At 34.0% G+C, this 21,533-nt stretch overlaps 1 protein-coding gene across 1 annotated transcript; it reads right to left on the bottom strand.

Moving 5' to 3' along the window:
* Positions 1-17,410: 17,410 nt before the first annotated feature.
* LOC111916889 (homogentisate 1,2-dioxygenase) lies at positions 17,411-20,932 on the bottom strand. Its single transcript, XM_023912544.3, has 9 exons — positions 20,649-20,932; positions 19,798-20,028; positions 19,637-19,716; positions 19,371-19,538; positions 19,114-19,289; positions 18,682-18,751; positions 18,377-18,531; positions 17,937-18,020; positions 17,411-17,799 (listed from the first exon to the last, which is right to left on the bottom strand). The coding sequence occupies exons 1-9, from the start codon at positions 20,843-20,845 to the stop codon at positions 17,575-17,577; spliced, it is 1,386 nt and encodes a 461-aa protein (XP_023768312.1). The 5' UTR covers positions 20,846-20,932; the 3' UTR covers positions 17,411-17,574.
* Between the last annotated feature and the right edge of the window lie 601 nt (positions 20,933-21,533).

Below are 21,533 nucleotides of genomic sequence, written 5' to 3'. Positions count from 1 at the left end.
GATAAGGACTAAAACCCTAATCTTTACACCTATATAAACCCCCTAGGGCTTAGGAATTCGGCCAACCCTTCCCAAGAGGTCCTAAGGACGAATTCTAACACCTCTCCTCTCTCTTTATACCTTCTCCATTTGCTCTTGGTGTTTGTAAGCCATTAGAGGAGTGACACTTGTGACTCTAAGCCTTCCAAAGCTAATTCAAGGTGGAATTGGGATTGTTATTGCTACATAACAATCAAGGTAATTTCTTAAACCTAATTATATGTTTATATTGATTTCCATATGCTAGAATTAGGGTTTATAGTCTTGGATTCAAAGCATGTACAATAGAGAAACCTAGATCCAAGCTTTAGGGTTTGTATGAGCACATAGGATGTCTTATGACCAAAACCCATCAATTATAAGTTTCAAAAAGTTCATTCCAAATGTCTACAGTAGATTCAGAATAAGCATGCCCAGAATAGATTGACTCGGACAAAGACCCAAGGATCCAAGAACACAATACAACATTAGCAGGTTCCCATTTTGAATACTTGAGTTCATCCTTAGAATCCTTTATTACAGTTGCTTCTACAAACCCTAGTTTATTTCTAGCCTTAAGGCTCTTTATCATAGAGCTACGCCATACACAAAAACCCAAAAGTTTTGTAGTTTGAAATTTAAATAGTTAAAACACTAATGTGTTGAAATGTTTCAAAACTTGCCCTCAAGTTTTGGAATTTAAAAGTTGATTAAAAGTTTAATTAGGAATGTTAAATTCTAAAACTCAAGTATAGTTTTGAAAAAGTTCAAATCACACCCTTATGGTTTTATTAACTAATTAAGGTGTTTAATTAAAGAGGTTTAATAAATCCATAAAAGTTTAGGTTTACAATTTAAGTGAATTAAAAGTATAATTGTTAAATTGAACCACCTAATATTTTAAAAGTGTAAAATACACCCTATACTATATATAACATTAAAAGTCTAACATTATATATGTGTATGAGTAAAAGTCAGTCTTACCGTTAGTAGGCCTCATTCACGAAGCTGGTCTATAAGGGGTGTTTAAGGAAATTGCCTATAAAATGGCGATTGAATGGGTATCCACTCTTACCCACCACACTCTTGACTAGTGGAGGGTCGTTAGCCGAACAGGTAGGATAGGACGAAACCTTCCATTATAAGTATAATGAAATATAAAAGTAACTAAATGTTTTTATAAAATTCCCAATCTTAGTTACTTAGGCAAAAGTGAATTGATGCAATTCCATGAAATTACACTTTGTGCCCTTGCGAAGACGTTAGTGGAGCGTGTGTGGTTAACCGGCACACTAAATGGGTCTAAGCAAAGGTAGTAAAGGGTGACTCAATGTTTGTCATAGTTCGGTGGAGCGTTTGTGGTTTACCGGCACATCGAATAGGTGACTGTAACATGTGAGGGCACCATGTAAGTTTGCATGGTTATTCACACCCGCTTTGTGATCCTCGGCATCCCAGTCACAAACAAGAGGGGCATATCGAGATTTAAACATGCCATTGAAAGTTCAATGTATCTCAAAGGATCTAGGAGTTTTCATAGATTTAAAACTTAAATTCTTTTTCGTTTTTCGTGGTGGAAACTAGTGAATCGTCATTCACTTACCTTCAAATATTCTGCAGTTAGGGTTACGGCATCCCTCTCCCGAGTTGTAGAATATTGTGTTGGGTCCTAGCCTTAGTATCTCATTGGGGTGATTTACTAAGGACTCAATCAATCAACTAACTTGAATTCGTTTTCTCCCGTTTTGTAGATGTCAAAGTTCGACAACTATGGTTTTCCCAAATCCCGTGGAACAAGCATTCCACATGAAGATGGTATTCCACGATTCAATCGAGGAACGAGAAATCATGCTTCACTTCCTCCTCCTCCTCCTATTGTTCTCCCCAACCCATAAGATCGAAGAATTGAAAGGTTCAATATCACTAAAGCCCTATTGGAAATGAAACATGAAGATGGTAAACCCGTGTGTGCCCACGTTCTAGGAATGAAATCACACATTGATAGGTTGATAATGTTGGGTGTGTCATTCCCAGATCAGTTGGCTGTGAATTGGGTTTTGCAGTCACTTCCTGAATCATATAATGAGTTCAAAAGAAAGTGTTATATGATGAATCATGACGACAACCTCATTGACCTAACTTATATGCTCATTGCTGCTGAATCAGAAATGATTTGGCAAAGCAATGGAGCGTATTTGTTGGGAAAGTCAACCAACCATGCTTCCGAGGACGTTCTAGGAGAACCGACCTGCGTTTGCTACCAAAAGAAAGGGCGTTGGATACAAGTCTGCCCAAAGAGCCTGAAGAGTCCAGAAGATGGGAGAGTCAACGCTTCAGGTAAAATCCACTATCTAACTCCATTAAGTTCCTATTCGTTAATTCTTAATACATAATGTAATAAGATTGCATTTGAATGTTTTACAGGATCGGTGAAAAGAAAGGAAGCTTGGTGAAAGAGCAAGATGAATCTAATCACAAGGAATGGATCTTGATCGCATGGACTTGAAGATTGGATTTTGAGCTTAGATAGTTATGAAAGAGTTGTTAGAAATTCTTCTTTTGAAATACATAGTTTTCAATGGATTTTGCATTGTAAGGACAACTGTTTTCCACTGCTTTTATAAAATAAATTTTTGTTTGACTTATTTATTTATTTGTTTATTTCCTTGCAATAAAATCGTTATGAAAATTGGTGTTTGAATATTTCTACAACAAATGGATATGATTCTTATTTATGGTGTTTATGTAAAAGTCGAGAATTTACCAAATAGGGAGAGTTTCTCATCGCCCAAGTTTCAATTGGACAGAAATTTGGAATCATGCAACTTGGTTGCACGATGAATGAGAAATTTCATATTTGGAAATTAGACTAATTCATTGACAAAGTGTCAAGTGAAGGACTTGGAGATTGAATACACAAAGTTGCGTGTTGATCAAGTCCACCATAAGAGTAACAAAGATATTCGTCATGATTTACTAAAGGTTTAGTAAATATGATTATACTTACAAGATTAAGTGTAATTCTGAATTGATTAAAGGGTTTAGATCAATAGCAGAACGAATAAGAAGAATCAAGTAGGCAGAAAGATAAAAGTTTCTCCATTCTAAGAAGAAGGGAGAGTAGCTTTTATGCTTTATGATATGTCTTAGTGATTAAGAACCATACCTCAATTGATCCTCTAAGTGAGTCTTAGTACAATTGTATGTCTAAGAAGAGGAATCAAGAATTGAAGAAATGGTTAAATCAATAAGTCAATCATACTTCGTTCCAATAACAAGTCTTAAAGTTAAGATTGTGACATTGAGTGAAAGGTATTAAGAAGGTTTGTAACTTTCATTAAATGTGGAAAGTTGTGATGTCTTGGATAAGACAAAGACCAACTAGGACCAATTTATGAAGTCTTTTGATAAAAGCTACACTAACTCTTAAATATTTGTTTGTCAAGAAATGGTTTTTGACAAGAGAATCTTATATGTCAAGGAGTCAGTGGGAGTCTTAATGGTCTTGAAAGTTTCAAGAACAAATCAAATAAACCTTATCGATCATCACTAGCACACGAGTTGAGGTTTACAACCTATCGTGTTGACATTATTTTGATTCTGTGCCAATCCAATCAAGTTAATTATGCATGTGAGTTCTATGAGTTCTCATTTTGAACGCATAAAAGGCAAAGCACCTTAATCAATGAAAGGTACATTGATAGGAAAGGGTGAGCTGCTTAACTACTTGGAAGACATGGTGGGCAGCTGTGCTACTATAAAGGCAAGAAATCAAGATTAAGAAAGTTTGGTCCATATGAATTTGAATTTGTCATAAACTTTAGTTTTGACAAATTCACATGGATAGGAACAAATACACTGTTTAAATCTAAGTGTCATAAGATTTCCTCCTTCATGAAAATGATTGTGAGGAAATGCTTTCACTAAGACAGATTTTAAGAAGATAGTGATTGTAAAATTGCATTCTCGAATTCAATTATGGTTACGGCATCCCTTTCCATAATTTGAATTGTGAGGTTTGGCAATTAGTCTTAATTGTTTAGACACACATATGAACTATCGAAGGCAAAGGTGTATAAGTTCAAGAAACATTGATAAAAGATTATCAAAGCACTAAGTATTAGAAACATGAACTTAAGAAATTCAATAAGCATTGTTTTTCTGAAAGTTAAGATGTTTATGAATACATGTCGAAGCTAGTGGGAGCATAAGTGTTATGTTTTATAATAATCATCAAGATAGTGGGAGCATAAAAGTTATGATTGTATGATTATTAAGGAAGTATTGCAAGATTAGCAATATTAATTATAGAAAACAAGAGTCATACTTTGCAAAGTCGCAATAGTTGAAGAGTTGTTTTGCTATAATTAAGAGAGAGAATATTATGCTTCATTTCAAATCTAAAGGATTAGGTTGAGAAATGTTAATAAAATTTAGTCAAAGGTACAAAGTGTGTTCTTAAAATTTCGATTATGATTACGGCATCCCTCTTCACAATTCGAATTTTGAGAACATAGCAAATAAAACATTATGTGTCGTGTTCCATACGCTTCGGGTATAGGATCGATTGCAAATGCTTTAATGTTTGACCATTCTAAAATTTTCCAAATGTCAAGTGCATTTAGAGGGAAAAAGGACTAGAATTGGTTTTGACTAAAACAATTAAACAACTATCAAAGGACAATCCAAAGTTCGAAGAGGATTGGTCGCTTATGAGTAGTTGGAAGTATAGTATTGGAAAATATGGAAATGTTTCCATATTGGATGGACCATATCAACATCATTACGAATAGATAAGATTCTATTAAGAATGAGTTGTCTTATGGAACATATGGAAGTGTGTCCATACTGGGAATTGAATGTTGAGAAATCTATGACTGGATTAGAAACTTCTATGCAAAAGGATGTTCAAAGAATGTACTTTGAGTGAGAGACATCACGTCTATGGAATTGTCTTGTAACAATCTCCGATAGAGGACTTTGTAATATCATTGGCAATAGTCTTTGTGACTTTGGTGCAGTGACATTACGAAAGGATAAGTTGCATAGAATGTTAGAATCTAGCATATTCTATAAGTAGCGAGAATTTGATATTCTTTAACTTATGGAAAAAGGATTTGGAGCTGTGAAATGAGAATGATTGGAAATGTGTTCAATATGATCTATTTCACAAAGTAAGAACCATAGGTAAACATTATGTGCATGCTAGGAGCATGGGACAAGTGTTGTAATTCAAGTAAGAAGTTGATTACCCGAAACGACAAATAATGAGTAATCGATATGGTGATAAATAAAAGGTGTTTTATTTATACTCAAAGGTTTGAGGCCATATGGGATTAGTATTATTCTTGTGTTTCACATTTGCATGTTTTGACTTCCAGAATAATTGAGTTTATTAAGAATAATCGAATTATTCAAATGGGCCACAGTCGTTCATATGTTGGAAGTAGATATGAATAAAGACTGTCGTGAATTGGTGTGTGGATTGTCTAAAGAGCATTAGACATAAGCAAATGTTTGCTGCAACGTTCATGAGTGCTTATGAATGTGATTTGAGCATTGGATTAGACCCACGCTCACTTGGATCACTCCATGGATTGTATCACGAGTGATTGGTGAGACGATAACATCTTATATTCTTGAAACCGAGATGTGTGAGTTGTATCTTGCGAATCGGTTGCACATTGATAATATGTAAACGCACTAGTAACTTGGTGTTATAAAACATATTGTTGTGTGTGATTCGGTGCGTGAGTACAAGCAAGCATTGTATCAAAGTTTATCCGTTCCTTTTATTCAAATAGGATAAAAGCGATATCTTTGGGCCCCTCGATGGTTTAGTGATGACAAACGTATATGCTCGGCCGGGCTAGGGCTAATTTGATTTGGTCAATTAGTCAGTCGTCATAAATCCGAAATCGAGATATAGTACAAAGAGAATGATTTGAAATCATATCTCATATGATATCTAGAATGGAGGAATATATGATCCCTTATCTAAGGACATGCGTATTTGATATGATCAGAGTTGACAGCGGCTTTGGAAAGCTACGATTGCAGATCGGGATCCGAAGTCATACGCTGAATAGTTGTTAGACTTATCCAAGTGGGAGACTGTTGTATTAGTGTCTAAGTCCATAACTATTTTGGTATGTACTTGACCCGATGGTGCATGGTCCTTTTGGGTTGCCTTCACCAAAGCAACTTGATTGGAGAAATAAATAGAGAGAGAGGTTATTATGATTTATTAATATGTTATAAGAATAATATATTAAAGGAGAAATCATATTTGTTTAATTAATATTGGTCAATAATTAATTAAGAATTAATTTTGTGATCAAGTGTAATTAATTAAACTAGAGGGGCTGAATTATAATTATGTGATAGTTACAAAATAAGGTAAGGATTATCTTATATATATGGTGAACGAATTTGAGGTGTAAATCCCTTAGAATTCGACTAGGATAAGGATTTCTAGGACTTATCTTATGGTTGCTTGGTGGACAAGCAACTAGATAAGGATAAGGACTAAAACCCTAATCTTTACACCTATATAAACCCCCTAGGGCTTAGGAATTCGGCCAACCCTTCCCAAGAGGTCCTAAGGACGAATTCTAACACCTCTCCTCTCTCTTTATACCTTCTCCATTTGCTCTTGGTGTTTGTAAGCCATTAGAGGAGTGACACTTGTGACTCTAAGCCTTCCAAAGCTAATTCAAGGTGGAATTGGGATTGTTATTGCTACATAACAATCAAGGTAATTTCTTAAACCTAATTATATGTTTATATTGATTTCCATATGCTAGAATTAGGTTTTATAGTCTTGGATTCAAAGCATGTACAATAGAGAAACCTAGATCCAAGCTTTAGGGTTTGTATGAGCACATAGGATGTGTTATGACCAAAACCCATCAATTATAAGTTTCAAAAAGTTCATTCCAAATGTCTACAGTAGATTCAGAATAAGCATGCCCAGAATAGATTGACTCGGACAAAGACCCAAGGATCCAAGAACACACTACAACATTAGCAGGTTCCCATTTTGAATACTTGAGTTCATCCTTAGAATCCTTTATTACAGTTGCTTCTACAAACCCTAGTTTATTTCTAGCCTTAAGGCTCTTTATCATAGAGCTACGCCATACACAAAAATTAACGGTCCCAGTCAATTTAAAACTCACAATTGTAGTTACAGTATTATCATACAGATGTATATAAAGAGGATCATCGTGGTTCACATAATCAACCTTTGAACTACTACCAATCTCAGGAAGAGAATCAGTCATATTCACACAAAATTAAGCCAAACAGAAGAGAACAAAGACTACTATGGTCCTTATATGTCCAAATGGTCACCACAGTATGTCGGGGTCCAAGACAAGAATCATAGAGTAAAAAAACAACCACAGAGAATCAAGAAATAATAACTGGCGTACACAAGACAACCAGGAGCTATAAAATCTATAGCTAGAATAAGAATTAAAGGGAACAAGAAAACTCTCACAGAGCTATAAGCTGATCAGATGAAACGGATCGACTCCTATTGCTTCGTTCTCTTTTACGGGATAACGGTGATGAAATCCGTTATCAAGAGTTATTTCATAGAATAGGATTAATCGACCAAAGAATGATGAATCAACTTGTCGATCAAGGATCTCCACTCGACGATGACAACAATCACTCAAGGATCTCCACTTGAAGACAAACCTGCAAGATTACAAAGAAACTCGCAGTACCAGAATCACAAAAAAACTAGAAGATGATCCAGCTGATCAAACCGATGATCATCCAGATCAACAACAGAAACCACACTACAAACCCAACAATGAAGATCTACAAGGATCTAACCAAGAAAAAACACTAAAAAAACAATAATACCTTTACGAAGATGATCATCAAGCAGAAATCGAAGCCCTAAAGCTCTGATACCATGTGAAAAAACAAAAAATCATCTTCCTTACATCATCATCTATTATATCAATTTAGGACAAATAGACAGATGGTTTTCAGATACTTACAAAGAAAACCTCACTACATAAATCCTACTCCACACTCTTAACAAAACTCTCATCCTAATCTATTGATTAAGAATAGACGAAGAACAATTAGGTTATACAAACCCTAACGTCTTATTACACACAGAGAGAACTAATAGACTAACAAAGAAATATCTAGTGAATAATGACGAATCAGTCTTCAATCCATCAACTGTGACAACCCGAAATTTTCATTTGTACAAACTCTACAGTCAAACACTTCAATTAAAAGTCAAATTCATTTCTGCTAATTTGTAGCTCGGTTTAAAGTCCGTTTGGGGTATTTTTAAATATTTATTCTTTGAAAGAATAAATGAAAGGAAGTATACTTTAGTATTAATGGTACAACATTTAAGTCACAAAACTCCAAGAGTTAGGATTTTTCGGCCCAAATAGTGTTTGGACCGAAAACTCTAAAGGGTATATAAATGACACTTAGTCATTTTTACCATTCTTTTCCATTTCCAAGTCAAGAACAATTCTCCCTCAAGTATCATCCAAAGATTTTTCGAGATCTTCAAGATTGTAAGTGTTTCCTTCCATGTTTAGTTGATCTCTTCCATTATCTAGTGATCTTACATGATTTCATCTGTGAAATCATTCCATTTTCTTAGATCTTCAAGTGTTCTTCAAGAACACCAAGAACACACACTAGTGTTTTGGTCCAGAAACAACTCTATAAGCCTCTAAATCGTAAGTATTACTCTCCTATACTTGTTATCTAGTTAAAACTCTTGATTTAGGACTTGAAATCGGCACTTATCCATGAAAAAATGGAGTTTTCGGTTTAGTGTATCTCCTTAGACCAAGAACCCTCATGAAGGGTGTAATATGACTCTAAACCTTTCCTAAGGCTAAGCATGAACCCTAGAAACCGACCCCATTGAGCATGACTCTTGAAAAGCATCATTTTTACAAGAGTTGATGAGTTTCGGTTGAATCTCCTTATACCGAGAACTCTATGACCGAAAGGTCATATGGATCGAGAATTCCATGACCAAAAGGTCATTTGGACCGAGAACTCATTTGGACCGAGGACCCTAAGAACCGAATACCACTTGGACCGAAAGCTCCATTTGGTAGCTATACACTCCTTTTATGCAATCCTAAGAGATTGTAACACTTCTATTTAAGAAATTCTCAGTCCTAAAGGAGTAATACTTTACTTAATTAGTTGTATAAACACTAATTACATACATATATGTGTCTTTATATGCTAAATAGGATCCATGGGTGCTTAAGTATTCACTTGACACTTAGCATCTTTATTCCGATCTTACATTCGCATCACTCACTACAGGTGAGTTCATACCCCCTTAATCAACCTTTTAAATGATTTTAAATGCTCTTATGGGGGGATACAAGTTGAATATCATAGTTATTATATCAATCACATGTGATTAATAACTATCAATCGATGGATTTAATATACTTTCAAACTGGTTTACCAAACATACAACTTCATACTGCTTATCAAACTATGTTACATGTTAAACTCCTTATCAAATTCACTTTTGTATACCAAACCTTTCTTTTACAGTTTTCAAACTTATATATTGTTAAAACCATGTCTACTACATATATAGTTATATAAATAAGGTTTGAAGGACTTAGGGCTGATAACTCACTTTACTTCATGTTCCTTGTTTGGTTGTGGACTTAGAGTACCCAATTGTTTGTCCAAGTGTTGTTAAATCCTTAGGGCTGTTTGGTAGCATCTGAAGTATTCATATCTGGATGATGTAGAGACCTGGATGATGCAGAGGCTCTGTATGAATCAGTATCTTAATGATAAATTGATGTTTGGTCGGTCATCTGAACGTTTGTCTCTTAATGATGAAAATGACCATTTTAACCCTCTAAACTATTTGTTGCTGTTTGACATGACATTTAAACGCCTCTATTGAACGATACCGAATTTGTAAAAAAAATATAAATAAAATACAAAACGATATACAAAATCCAAATTAAACATTAAAAAAAATCCAAATTAAAATTTACAACATCTAAAATTGTATTATGTTTTCAACCTTTGCTACATTCTTCCACCAATTCGCTTTCAAACTACTCCCTTCAGGTCCATAAGCTATAATTTCTTAAATACAAGCTTCAAGAAATGTCACACCTTCTATCTGTTTCCAATTAATTCTAGACATTTTTGTGCCATTGTGCCCTCCCTAGTATTCAAAATCCAGCAGGTTTCAGCATGCAATTTTGAACAGGTTTCAACAATTTTGAACTTTTTATTCATAACAACAAAACCCAACAACAACAAAGCAGCAAAAATCGAGCAAGAACATAACAGATTTCGAGCTTGAAAATTTGAACAACAACATAGCAAAAATCGAGCAAGAACAACAGAGCAAGCAAGAACATAAACCTAATTTCACACAAGTTTCAACAAAGAAAGAAGAAACCTCAGCAAAAACAGATCAGAAACAAGCTTCAAGTTGACCAAAAGTATGAAACAATCAATTTCACAGAAATCGATTAGCCAAAGATAAGAACACAATGAACAAGAGATAGAGATAGAGAGAGAGAGAGAGAGGGGGGGAACATACCAGCGAGGAGGGAGGTGACGAGGACGGAGGCGGAGGTGGATTGGCATTGTTGCAAGTCCGATGGCAACGTGAGAATCACCAAGAAACAGAGAACGATGTCGATGGGAGAAGAGGGGGAAAGAAAAAACAAAAAAGAGGCGAACATTTCTTTTCTTTAGGGTTAAGGGTATAAGATGGAAAAATTTTCATCCAGACTTGTTATCACATCTAACCGATCAAAACCACTTTTACTTATGTCTGACCGATTAAGAGGCTGAGAAAACTCCAACCAAACGCTCTGAATCTGAATGATTCAGATCTAGCCTCTTTATGATATCATTAAGAGGCCAAACAAACAGCCTCTTAGTTATATATTATGTATATATGTATAGATTATAAAGACTTTTATCTCATTTCAATACATTCAGTCATACAAACAAGTCTACTAGTAAACTATAATAGGTATAGTTTAGGGTTATACACTTACTACTTCTAGTCCAATGAAGCATACAAAGAGTCAGTTCATTCATGAGTCACTACTTACTATTATGAGAAACTATACAACGATACTATTATGAGAAACTATACAACGATACTATGATGAGAAGAAATACATTCACTACACAAGTACATACATTACATATACAAGTATACTATAACATAAATGTGATCCACTGTATCGGAGCATGTCTTCATTGCCATGGCCCGAGTTGTATCCAGAATCGCCTGGAGGGAGAGCGTGAGTTTGCGTATAGATCTATACTGGATTGACTATCCTACACCTTGTTGCTAGCTACAGTGGGACCTGTAGGTCTTCGGGTGCCAAATGTCATTTCTTTTGACGACTTACATTGTCGTGTTCATAGTCGATAGTATGGTACAATTAATCACATAATACCTTGATATAAATCCGGTTTAAGGTAGTTAGTACAGCAGTAGTTATTATAATACAACACTACAGTACTATATTAATTTACCCTTTACATTTATTGGGTGATCACTTCACTTAAACGTTAATGTACAAACTATATTTTGAAAATGATAGTTACACTTAGGAAAATTATACACTTTTACAAGAAACAAACATACATAACAGTTGTGCCTTGGTAGAAGGCTACTTTTAGTAGAAAATATACGATTTTCTAGGAGTTACAAACTTTTACAAACATTTACATACTTTTACTACAAACGTTTACAAACTCGTACTTCAAACATTGTTTCAAACATTTTGATACAATCATAGACACTAAATACTTATGAACTCACTAGCTTTAATGTTGATAAACTCTTTCAAAATAACTTGTATTCTTAGGTCATCAATAGACAGGTACCGATGCCAGCTGTTGAGAAGATGGAGCGCATACAAGACCCATCTTTTATTTTGATTCATATTTTGGTGTCTCATAAACTACAGAACACACTTGTATTAAGATTATATATTTAATGTAATGGATGATGTTGTTTACTTGTTTACTAGTATACTGTGTTGTGATACTATACATGACGTCCTCCGCCCCAGAACGTTTCCGCCGTTCTTGGTTTTGGGGTGTGACAACAACATATACTCCGGGTAAACGGATAATATGACCCGCGTGTTAACCCGTATGATTAATAAGCAGAACCTTCAACCTTAGTCCACAACTTATATTAATTAACACTATCAATCAATATACTCTAAATTCATATCAAATCTTATCCATATAACTTCCACATAACACCCTGCACAATCTCAAATGACAAGTTTGTAACATTGATTGTAATATTGACAATATTTAACAGCACGGTGTCTCAATTGAAGGGTAAGGGAGTGAAGCTTAAATATATTTGTAAAATGAGAGTTGGTAATGGTAAAAAAAACTAGATTTTGGAAAGATGTGTGGTTGGGAGAAGCTTCCTTTTGTGTCTCTTTTCCAAGATTATACTTGCTAGAGTGTCATAAAGACGTGTCTATTGTTGAAAAAATGATTTACCCTTTAGTTCAGTTTCCGCAGGAGTCCGAGGGGAGGGGCGAGAGTGTTCAAGAGTAAGCTCTTGACTTTATTCAGTTTCTTTATCTTCGACGAAGGATAGGTGGGTCTGGTTTTCTAATAATCCAGGCAATCTCTTGGTTGCTTCAGCCCATTCCTTGGTTAATGGTCTATTGTTACATGCTTCTTCGGTTCCTACTAAATGGTGCGTCTTCTTCCCATCAAAGTTAATGTTTTTGCTTGGAAGTTGGTATTAGATAAGCTTTGTACTCATCCTAACCTTTCGAAGAGAGGTTTGGATATTTCGAGCTTATGCTGCCTGATTTGTAGTAATAACGTGGAATCAGTTAGGGTATATTTGGTTGTGGAAATTTTTCCAGTTTTCTAGGAAAATTTTCCAAAAAAACGGAAATTTTAAAACGCATGGTTGGTTCAGTTTTCTAAGAAAATGAAAATTTTCAGCTTTCCAATTTGTATGTAAATTAGAAAAGTGATTTTTATAGTTTTTCAAAGTTTTCCAAATTTCTAAGATGGAAAATGAAAACTCCACCGGTTCCAACCAAACGCATTTTCTAAAATTTTCATTGAAAACTGAAAATGAGAACGCAATTCCATTTTCTAGAAAACATTTTCTTAAAAAATGAAAACAATTTTCCACAACCAAACACACCCTTAATCATTTGTTCTTTTCTTGTCCGTTGGTGTTGGCTCTTTTGGAGAAAACAATGAGATGGTGGGGTTTAAATTGTCCCATGAACTTTTCCCATGGCGATTGGCTTGTCTGGTTCGGGAATCTGCGTCTTCAAGTAGTTTTCTTGGTTATGTGGTGGCATATTTGGAGTTTTAGGAACAAGTTACTTTTTGATAAGGTCATTCCTAAAAAAAAGCCTTGTTTTTTAGAATATAGTTAGGCAGCTTATACTTCATGTCATAATAGGTGGAAGGATTCATTTACTTGAGTTTGTTGGTTGCAAAACTCATCTCTTGTTGTCATGTGAAGTTGTGTTTTTTTTCTAGTTTCTTATTAGTTTTGTTTTTTATAAAATCTTCGTTGTTCTAAAAAAAATGAACTCGCAACTTTACTAAGGTCTACTAGATGCTTTTTCTCCGGCTATCAAATTTTAGAAAAACAAACTATTGTTTTTAGGGCTGTAAACGAACTGAACATTCAGCGAACTGTTCGTTAACCGTTCGGCGGGAAGTTCGCTTATGTTCGTTTATTTAATAAATGAACGAACATGAACACAAATTCTCGTTCGTTTAGTTAAACGAACGAACATGAACAATGATCTTGTTCGTTCAATTATGTTGTTCGTTTATATTTGTTTATGTTCGTTTGTATATGTTTTTTCAATGTTCATATATGCTTAATTGTATTTGATTTCATTACTATATTATATGTTCATTTATGTTCATATATGTTTGAATTATGTTTGTTTATCTTTGTTCATTTGTATTCGTTCATTTATGTTCGTTTAGCATGTGCACGAACATAAACGAACAAAAATGAACAATGCAATTTGTTAACCGGACGAACATGAACAACAAAACTTGTTCGTTTATCCATTCGCATTCGTTCATTTGTTTGGCTAACTTAAACGAACGAATATGAACAAGCCATGTTCGTGTTCGTTCGGTTCGTTTACAGCCTTAATTGTTTTGATTTGATTTTATAACTCTATTCACTTTATAGTTAGTAATCAGATAATATAAGGTTTTTTTTTAAAAAAATTATTATCGAAAGTATCTTAAGAAGAGGTCATTTAAAAGTTCTTGGTGAACTGTTTTTCAGCAACCCAAACCCGTTGCGAGTGTCATCGGTGGAAGAGTTTTGTGCGACCCATGTTAGTGGAAAGGGAATATCGTAACGACTATTTACATATTTAGTCCTTTAAGTCTAGAGGTGTTACTTATTTCGGTCCAAGGGCAAGAAAGTCCTTTTACATTGGACTCAACAGAAACGATATTAGCCAAAATTACCAAAGTAGATGAGCTATGAAATCACAACCATTGTTTGTGCTAAATCTCAAGACTTACACTAAAACTATGATAAAGTATCAACCAGTGAGACCAAATACTATGAGAATAATATTAAAGAAAATTAATCCAAAATACTCCATGGTAGTCCAAAATTTCATAAGAGCGATATCAAAAAGATTAATACATTGAAGTCCAAAATACTCCATCACAGTCCCTAGATTTCATGATTAGTGCTCAAGTATGTCCGATTTAATTGAGGTGGCAAAATAAAAGCAAAAAAATATGATTATCGAAACGGGTTATCAATAATACCACCTAAGACAAGTTTTAATAACAAACTAAAAACGTAATTTAAGAAATATTAATCAATGTCTTGTAATTGTTGCACGTTTCTTGGTGGATGTTTCTAAAATTTCAAAATCAATACTAATTTCAGTTGAAGATAAAACATTGTCTATATTTTATATTTGTTTGTTTCGAGAATCATCTCAATGTGTGTACAAACCATAAAAGATATGTCAACCTAAAAATTATCATATACTATTCAAATAAATAAATAAATAAATAATCTCCAGTAAGGTGTGTCTATAGACACATGTTTTTGTTATGTGGACTCTCACTTGATCAAAACAATATGTGGTCAAGATTATGAGAAATTAAATATTCTATTATATTTTGTTTTTATTAATCTTTCAATCTATTTAAATGATGACATGTGTCATATTAGTATATTAAAATATCATTAAATTTTATTAAATGAACATTAAATGTTACATATTTCACTATTTTATTGGGTATAAGGATATATATAAAAACAAAAAGTAAGAGGATATTTAATTTCTCCAAGATTATATATTGATTGAGTAGTTGCAAAGTGGCTGCACGGTTAAAGACAACAATCAGATGAATTTCATTTATGATCTTAACTTCTCTAATATATATTTAGGTGTTTTTTTTAACTTTCCTTTAATATAAAATATCTCCTATCGAAAAGTATGATATTCTAGACCTAAAGCTTTAGTACACTAAAAATGAAAATGCTCGATGAAGGAAAAAGAGTAAATTGCTTTTTTTTTTGTTTATAAAGTGAAGATGTTTTTTGAATTTTGGTCCTAAAAAATCTTTCTTGCAATTTTGATCATTTCTTATAATATATTGGTCTCAACTCCAAAACAATAGTTTATTTTAGAAAAATAAATTATTGTTTTGATTTGATACCAAAATATTTTTGTTGCAATTCTAGTCCTTATTTGAATTTTTTAAAACTCTTTTCTATCTTTGTTCCAAATAAAATGACTATCTTTTTGGACCAAATTTATAAAATTCAGTTTTATTCGTGAAAAAATAGTCACTTGACTTGAAGAGAAGTGCTATAACTCTATTAGAACATCAAATAGAGATCACACTTATGAAAAGAAAAAACGTTTTCGAGACCAAATTGCATAAACCAATATCGAAGGCCAAATATGTAATTTACTCTATAGTCATTTTACTTGGAATATGAACCAACAAAAAAAATATCAAAAAGCTATTGAGACCAAAAGTTTTCTTAAAAATAGAATTATACTAAAAAACCAGCATGTAATTTTCAAAAAAAAAAAAAAAAAAAAAAAAAAAAAAAAAAAAAGTAAAATACCTTTTTGGCCTCTAAGTTTATTGATTTTACGATTTTGGTCCCAAAAAAATTAATATAATACTTTTGGTCCTTATTTGATGTTTCATAACAATTTTGCTCCGTATTCCAACTAAATTAACTATTTTATCCATCAATATTTTTTAAAAATATACAGTTATTTATTTTAGGGTTAATTTTGTATTTATACGATAACATTTCATATTTTTCACGCTTTATGAAATGGTGTTGTTTTTTATACAAAAGATGAAAAGGTATTTCTAAAGAAAACCAAATCACATGACCACTTAACTTGAAAACCGTTAGATATATGGCATGTTTTTAGGTTAAGGGTGGGAGAAGATGAGGTGGAGCACTTTGAGTGAGAGAAAACGATAATATGGCTTAGACATCACCAATTCAAAAAGCTTCACAGACGCTCAATGTTGTAAAACTCGCCAAGTTGGCCGATTACTCCTCAGAGTACTCGTTACTCGGTCCCTTACCAAGACGAGTTGCAAAATCCCGAGTACTCCCCGATCGACCCCGTACTGAACTCAGCAATGTTATAAAATCCGGTCAACTCAGTGATTAATATGTATAATATAATTAATGATTTATTATTTAACACACTCACATGTGATTATTACTACATATATATCTTAAATGTTCAGTAATTATTTACGAAATGAGACCATTAGGTGTTTTTTAATTTTTGTGTATTCACATGTATCTAATTTTGTTGTATATTTCTTTCAACTTTTGATTTTAACTTTTGATTTTGATATATATAATGTCCCTAAAAATGTTTCTACATGAATTACCGAATCCGAGTACTCCCGAATACTCACTACTCGGTAGTCGGTCGAACAGGTATCAAGTAACAAATTCTACAACCTTGCATACACTCACTTTAAGTCTAACAATCATAACATGTGGCTTTGAGGATCCATATATAGGTTTCACAATCATATAAACAAGCTCAATAAAAGTAAATTTAACTGATAAATAAATAAAATAATATTTACTTGAGCTTGTTAATTCCATGAGAACACTTTCTCCAATAAATAAAAAGCTCCTATTATGGATGCTTATGAATATTAGTAACTTTGATGCGTTAATTTCATCAAGTTGCAAAAGGTTTTTTTTATTAGTAAGCTAAAATTTTGTAGGGGTTCACTAGCAAAAAGTATGATCCAGGAGACCAAGTAATTAGATTAAAGCGAAAATAAAATTGCAAAGTTTAAGTTGGATTCATGTACAAACAAAGTTGTAATTTTATTTAAGTTCCCTTCGTTTATGGTTAATTCTCTACAATATGTGCATCTATTCCTTTATGATTATATGTACATAGGATTGATTCATCATCTACAAACACAACATTTACCATTGATTCCCTATAAGTAGAAGCAACAAGTAAACTATTCTTGAATTTCAGGATGCCCATTATTATTATGTGAATTACGCGTGTTGTTGGGGTTAAAATGTGACTTCAATCCAATCCAACATTGGTAATAATCATGATCCACATACGATGATTCAAGAGCCCATGGGCAAATACGTGGCATTAGACATGATTCAAACATGAAGGCCATTGTGTCCCTTATTCTATGTGGCCCAACATTATCACCACCCGTAATTGTCGCCTATAGACAATATAAAAAAAAACTAGATACCATGAAATGTCAAAGTATAATTATAAAAAAAAATATTTAATTTTTAAAAAAAATATATTTAATTTAAGAGTATATGAATAAAAGTAATTTAATTCAAAGAAGCTTACCTCGTAGGTTTTTGTGTCGGGACCATGAGGAGTCATACAACTATGAAGACTCGCACCACCAGGGAGAAATCCGTCCGCTTTTGCCTGAAAATGTCATTTCTTTAGTTACTATCAAAACAAGATGGGACAACGACTCACTCTCTGATCTTTTTTCTATACAAAAAGACGTAAATACCCTCATCATCAATCATATCCCTACAAAGTTTGTCCAGTCATGTCCTGAACTGTCATGACGTCATGTCCAGTCGAGTCATGACGTCATGTCCAGTCTAGTCGAGTCATGACGTCATGTCTAGTCTAGTCGAGTCATGACCTGAACTGTCATGTCGTGAACTGTCATGACGTCATGTCGTGAGCCTATCTTGTCCAGTCATGTCATGTCTTGATCTGTCATGTCATGTCTTGATCTGTCATGTGTAACAAATGTAGTGGAAGAGTACCTCGTATCCTCCATGGATAAGACCCATAAATTCACTCATACAATTGCGGTGGTAGTAAGGAGGTCTAAAAGTATGCTCCGCCACCAACCACCGTGGAGGAAATATCACAAAATCAAGCAATGCAACCCCAGGTTTATCAGTTGGTGCGGTCAACACTGCATTAAAATTTACAAAATGAATCCTTTATTATATCATTATCAAAATACATTGCTATTTCTTACACTTAACCCATATCATAAAACATATAAATCAATCTTGTAAATGAACAAAAATTATCTCATTTACTAAAAGAAAATCACACTCACCCGTGTTTATTGATGGATCACCATGGTCAACCAAAACCGTATTATACGGGCAAAACTTGCTTAGATCATACTGCAAACAAAATACATGTAAATCTTTATATATATACTTAGATATAGAGTAAATTACAAGTTTGGTCCCTGAGTATTGTTGAATTTTGCAATTATCATCTCTCTTGAGGTTCTTGCGACATTTTTGGTTCATATTCCAAGTATAATGACTATGGTCCTTGGATATAGGCTATATAAAAATCAATTTACTTGATACAGGGACTAAAAGCGTTATAAAAACTTCAAATAAGGAGCAAAATTGTACGAGAAAACTCATTGGGACCAAAATGGAGAAAAGAAGCTATACTCGGGGACCAAAAATGTAATTTACTCATGATTGTAAATCAAACATACATAAGAAACTATAATGAAAAAAATGTGTACCTTATAAGGGACATAATTGCCATGCCAAGCAACAACATTGAATGGTGAAAAATCTTGTCTAGCAGTAAAAAGTTCACCACCAAATTTCTGTATAATTGTATAACCTGGACGAGATTCCTGTTCAAATGAAGCTGTGGGGACAAGAAAATCCTTTGGGGAAGCAAGCCCATTTGCACCTAAAAGCAACACCAAGTTAAAAAAGACAAAAATACCCTTATAGAGATACAAGGGATAGTTCATAGTAGTAGGTTAATTACCTATTGGCCCAAGATCAGGGAGTTGGAAATGAGTACCAAAAACTTCAGCAACATAACCACGCGAAGGGCCATCTGGTAAATCAATAGCAAACCGGAATCCTTGAGGGAGGATTACAATTTCACCAGGTGAAACTTGTAGTTTTCCACATTCTGTAGTGACCCACAACCCTAAAAATAAAAATGTTTTATTATAATTTATAAATTTATAATCACAAGTTCCATAATCATGAAGGGTAAAAAGATGCGTTGAAAATGTGGACACTTACTTCCAGTTTGAGGAACTATCAAGAAGTCGCCATCTGCATTGCAGAAAGCAGAGTTTTCCATAGATATGTTTGCAGTGTACCTACATGATCATGAAGACAACACTTAATGCAGTAAACGAATGCCAGATTGTATAAGGTACAACATTTGAAGCATATGTTACATGTGAATGGCGAAACCATGTCTAAGGAATGAACTACCAGCTCCACATACAGAATAGAGCCCATCAACAAAGTCTGTTGGTTCATCAGGAATATCAACAGGTTTCCATCGAATTTGTGTGGGGTTAATTGCACTGTTGACCTGGCTGAATTCACTTAGTAGCTTCTCATGTTTGGGAGCTCTTGGTTTAAATGGTTCGTGTGTGACTGAAGGTTTGATCCGATATAGCCAACTGTTGAAACAGAAATAGCATGAACATGTGAAAAAATTGGATGTTGCGAAAATCATAAACCAAATCTTATATGAATCAAAATACTGTGAGATGTAACAATTAGGCGCCAGTATTCATGTATTTTGAGTTTAGTATTCAGCAATTAGTATGTATATGATTATATGAATCCGATGCAAATTGGAAGTTGGTTGAATTTGTAGAAGGCATGCTCTTACAGAACTTAAATCGAAACTAAATTTAAACGAATAACGGTCGATTAGATTGATCAAGCATAATGAACCAATGATCTACGATTATCAGACTAGTGAACCAAGTTATTTTAACAATTTACATCTTACACGACTCTTCAGATATACTTCCCGACCAAAAAACTAAGTCACAGAACAAAGAGTTGTTCACTCGAATTTGCATAAGCAATACCTAGAATCGCAAAAGATCGAATAGGAACTTCATGTACAACGATTAACTAAAATCGGTATGGATAATTGTGAATATTAACTTCAAAAAACAGGAAAACACTAGAAGAAGCAGAAGCGTGATTTAATGGAACTCTTCCATACTAGAAAAGTTGTTTAAACAAAAATATAAAATGATGCGTATAAAGTGAGTAAGTACTGGACCTTCGTTGATTGAGCTTGCGAGGAGCGGTGAAAGAGGTGCCGGAGATCTGTTCGGCGTAGAGACCAAGGGGGCAAACCAGTGGACTGTTTTGACCTTGAGGGAGAGCTCCGGCTATCGCCTCCGATGAGAAGTGGTTTCCGAAGCCGGACTGGTAGTCGGAATCTGCAGAAGGGAAGTCGGAAGATTTGGGAGCCATCGAGAACAGGAATCAGAAGAAATGAGGGAAAAATAAGATTCAGTTCATTATAAACGAACTAAAGGTGTCACGTTGGGAGGGAGATGCAGATATATACTGACGTGTAGTCGATAGTCTTCGCCGTCAATAAATGTTATAACGAGTAGAAACGGCTAATCACATCACATATCAAAATAAAAAGGAAATTAATTTTTTTTTTGAACGGCAAATGCATTAAAGACTCCAATTAAACCACGAGATAGAATTAAACTTCGATCTATTTTTAACCCAATTGAAAGCAAGAATTTGAATATCATCTGTCGTCTTGAGATGCGAACATCTCTTCTTCTTAAAAACAAAGTCATCGCGAGTTCTCCATATACACCACAACACCGAGTATATTAACATCAATCTGAGCTTCAGTCTCTTCTTATTAATGCCCGAGGAAATCAAAACAGTTTTTTTAAGCTCATCATAATTATTGGGAATGCTAGGCAGTAAGTCACTCCAATTACTAAACCAAGACCATATCTTTTTTGAGAACGAGCACTGTGAAAAAATATGCTCAACTGATTCCTCTATTTCCCTGCAGAAGTGACAAGTAACAGAATCCAACAAAATTCCTTTTTCCACAAGCTTGCAAGCCACCGGAATTCTATTGCAAAGCAGCCTCCAAAGGAAACAATTCACTTTAATTGGAACCCATTTC

The sequence above is a fragment of the Lactuca sativa genome, chromosome 9 (genome assembly GCF_002870075.4).
Source record: "Lactuca sativa cultivar Salinas chromosome 9, Lsat_Salinas_v11, whole genome shotgun sequence".
Lineage (NCBI taxonomy): Eukaryota > Viridiplantae > Streptophyta > Magnoliopsida > Asterales > Asteraceae > Lactuca > Lactuca sativa.
This window is presented reverse-complemented; position numbering and strand designations above follow the sequence as displayed.

Excerpts from the sequence above, each read along its gene's own strand:
- LOC111916889 (XM_023912544.3), bottom strand. The coding sequence starts at position 20,845 with ATGGCTCCCAAATCTTCCGACTTCCCTTCTGCAGATTCCGACTACCAG. Across the intron at positions 18,752-19,113 it reads GCAATTATGTCCCTTATAAG|TATGATCTAAGCAAGTTTTG; the intron begins GTACACATTTTT and ends TTTTGTTTGCAG. Across the intron at positions 18,021-18,376 it reads TTATCCATGGAGGATACGAG|GCAAAAGCGGACGGATTTCT; the intron begins GTACTCTTCCAC and ends TGACATTTTCAG.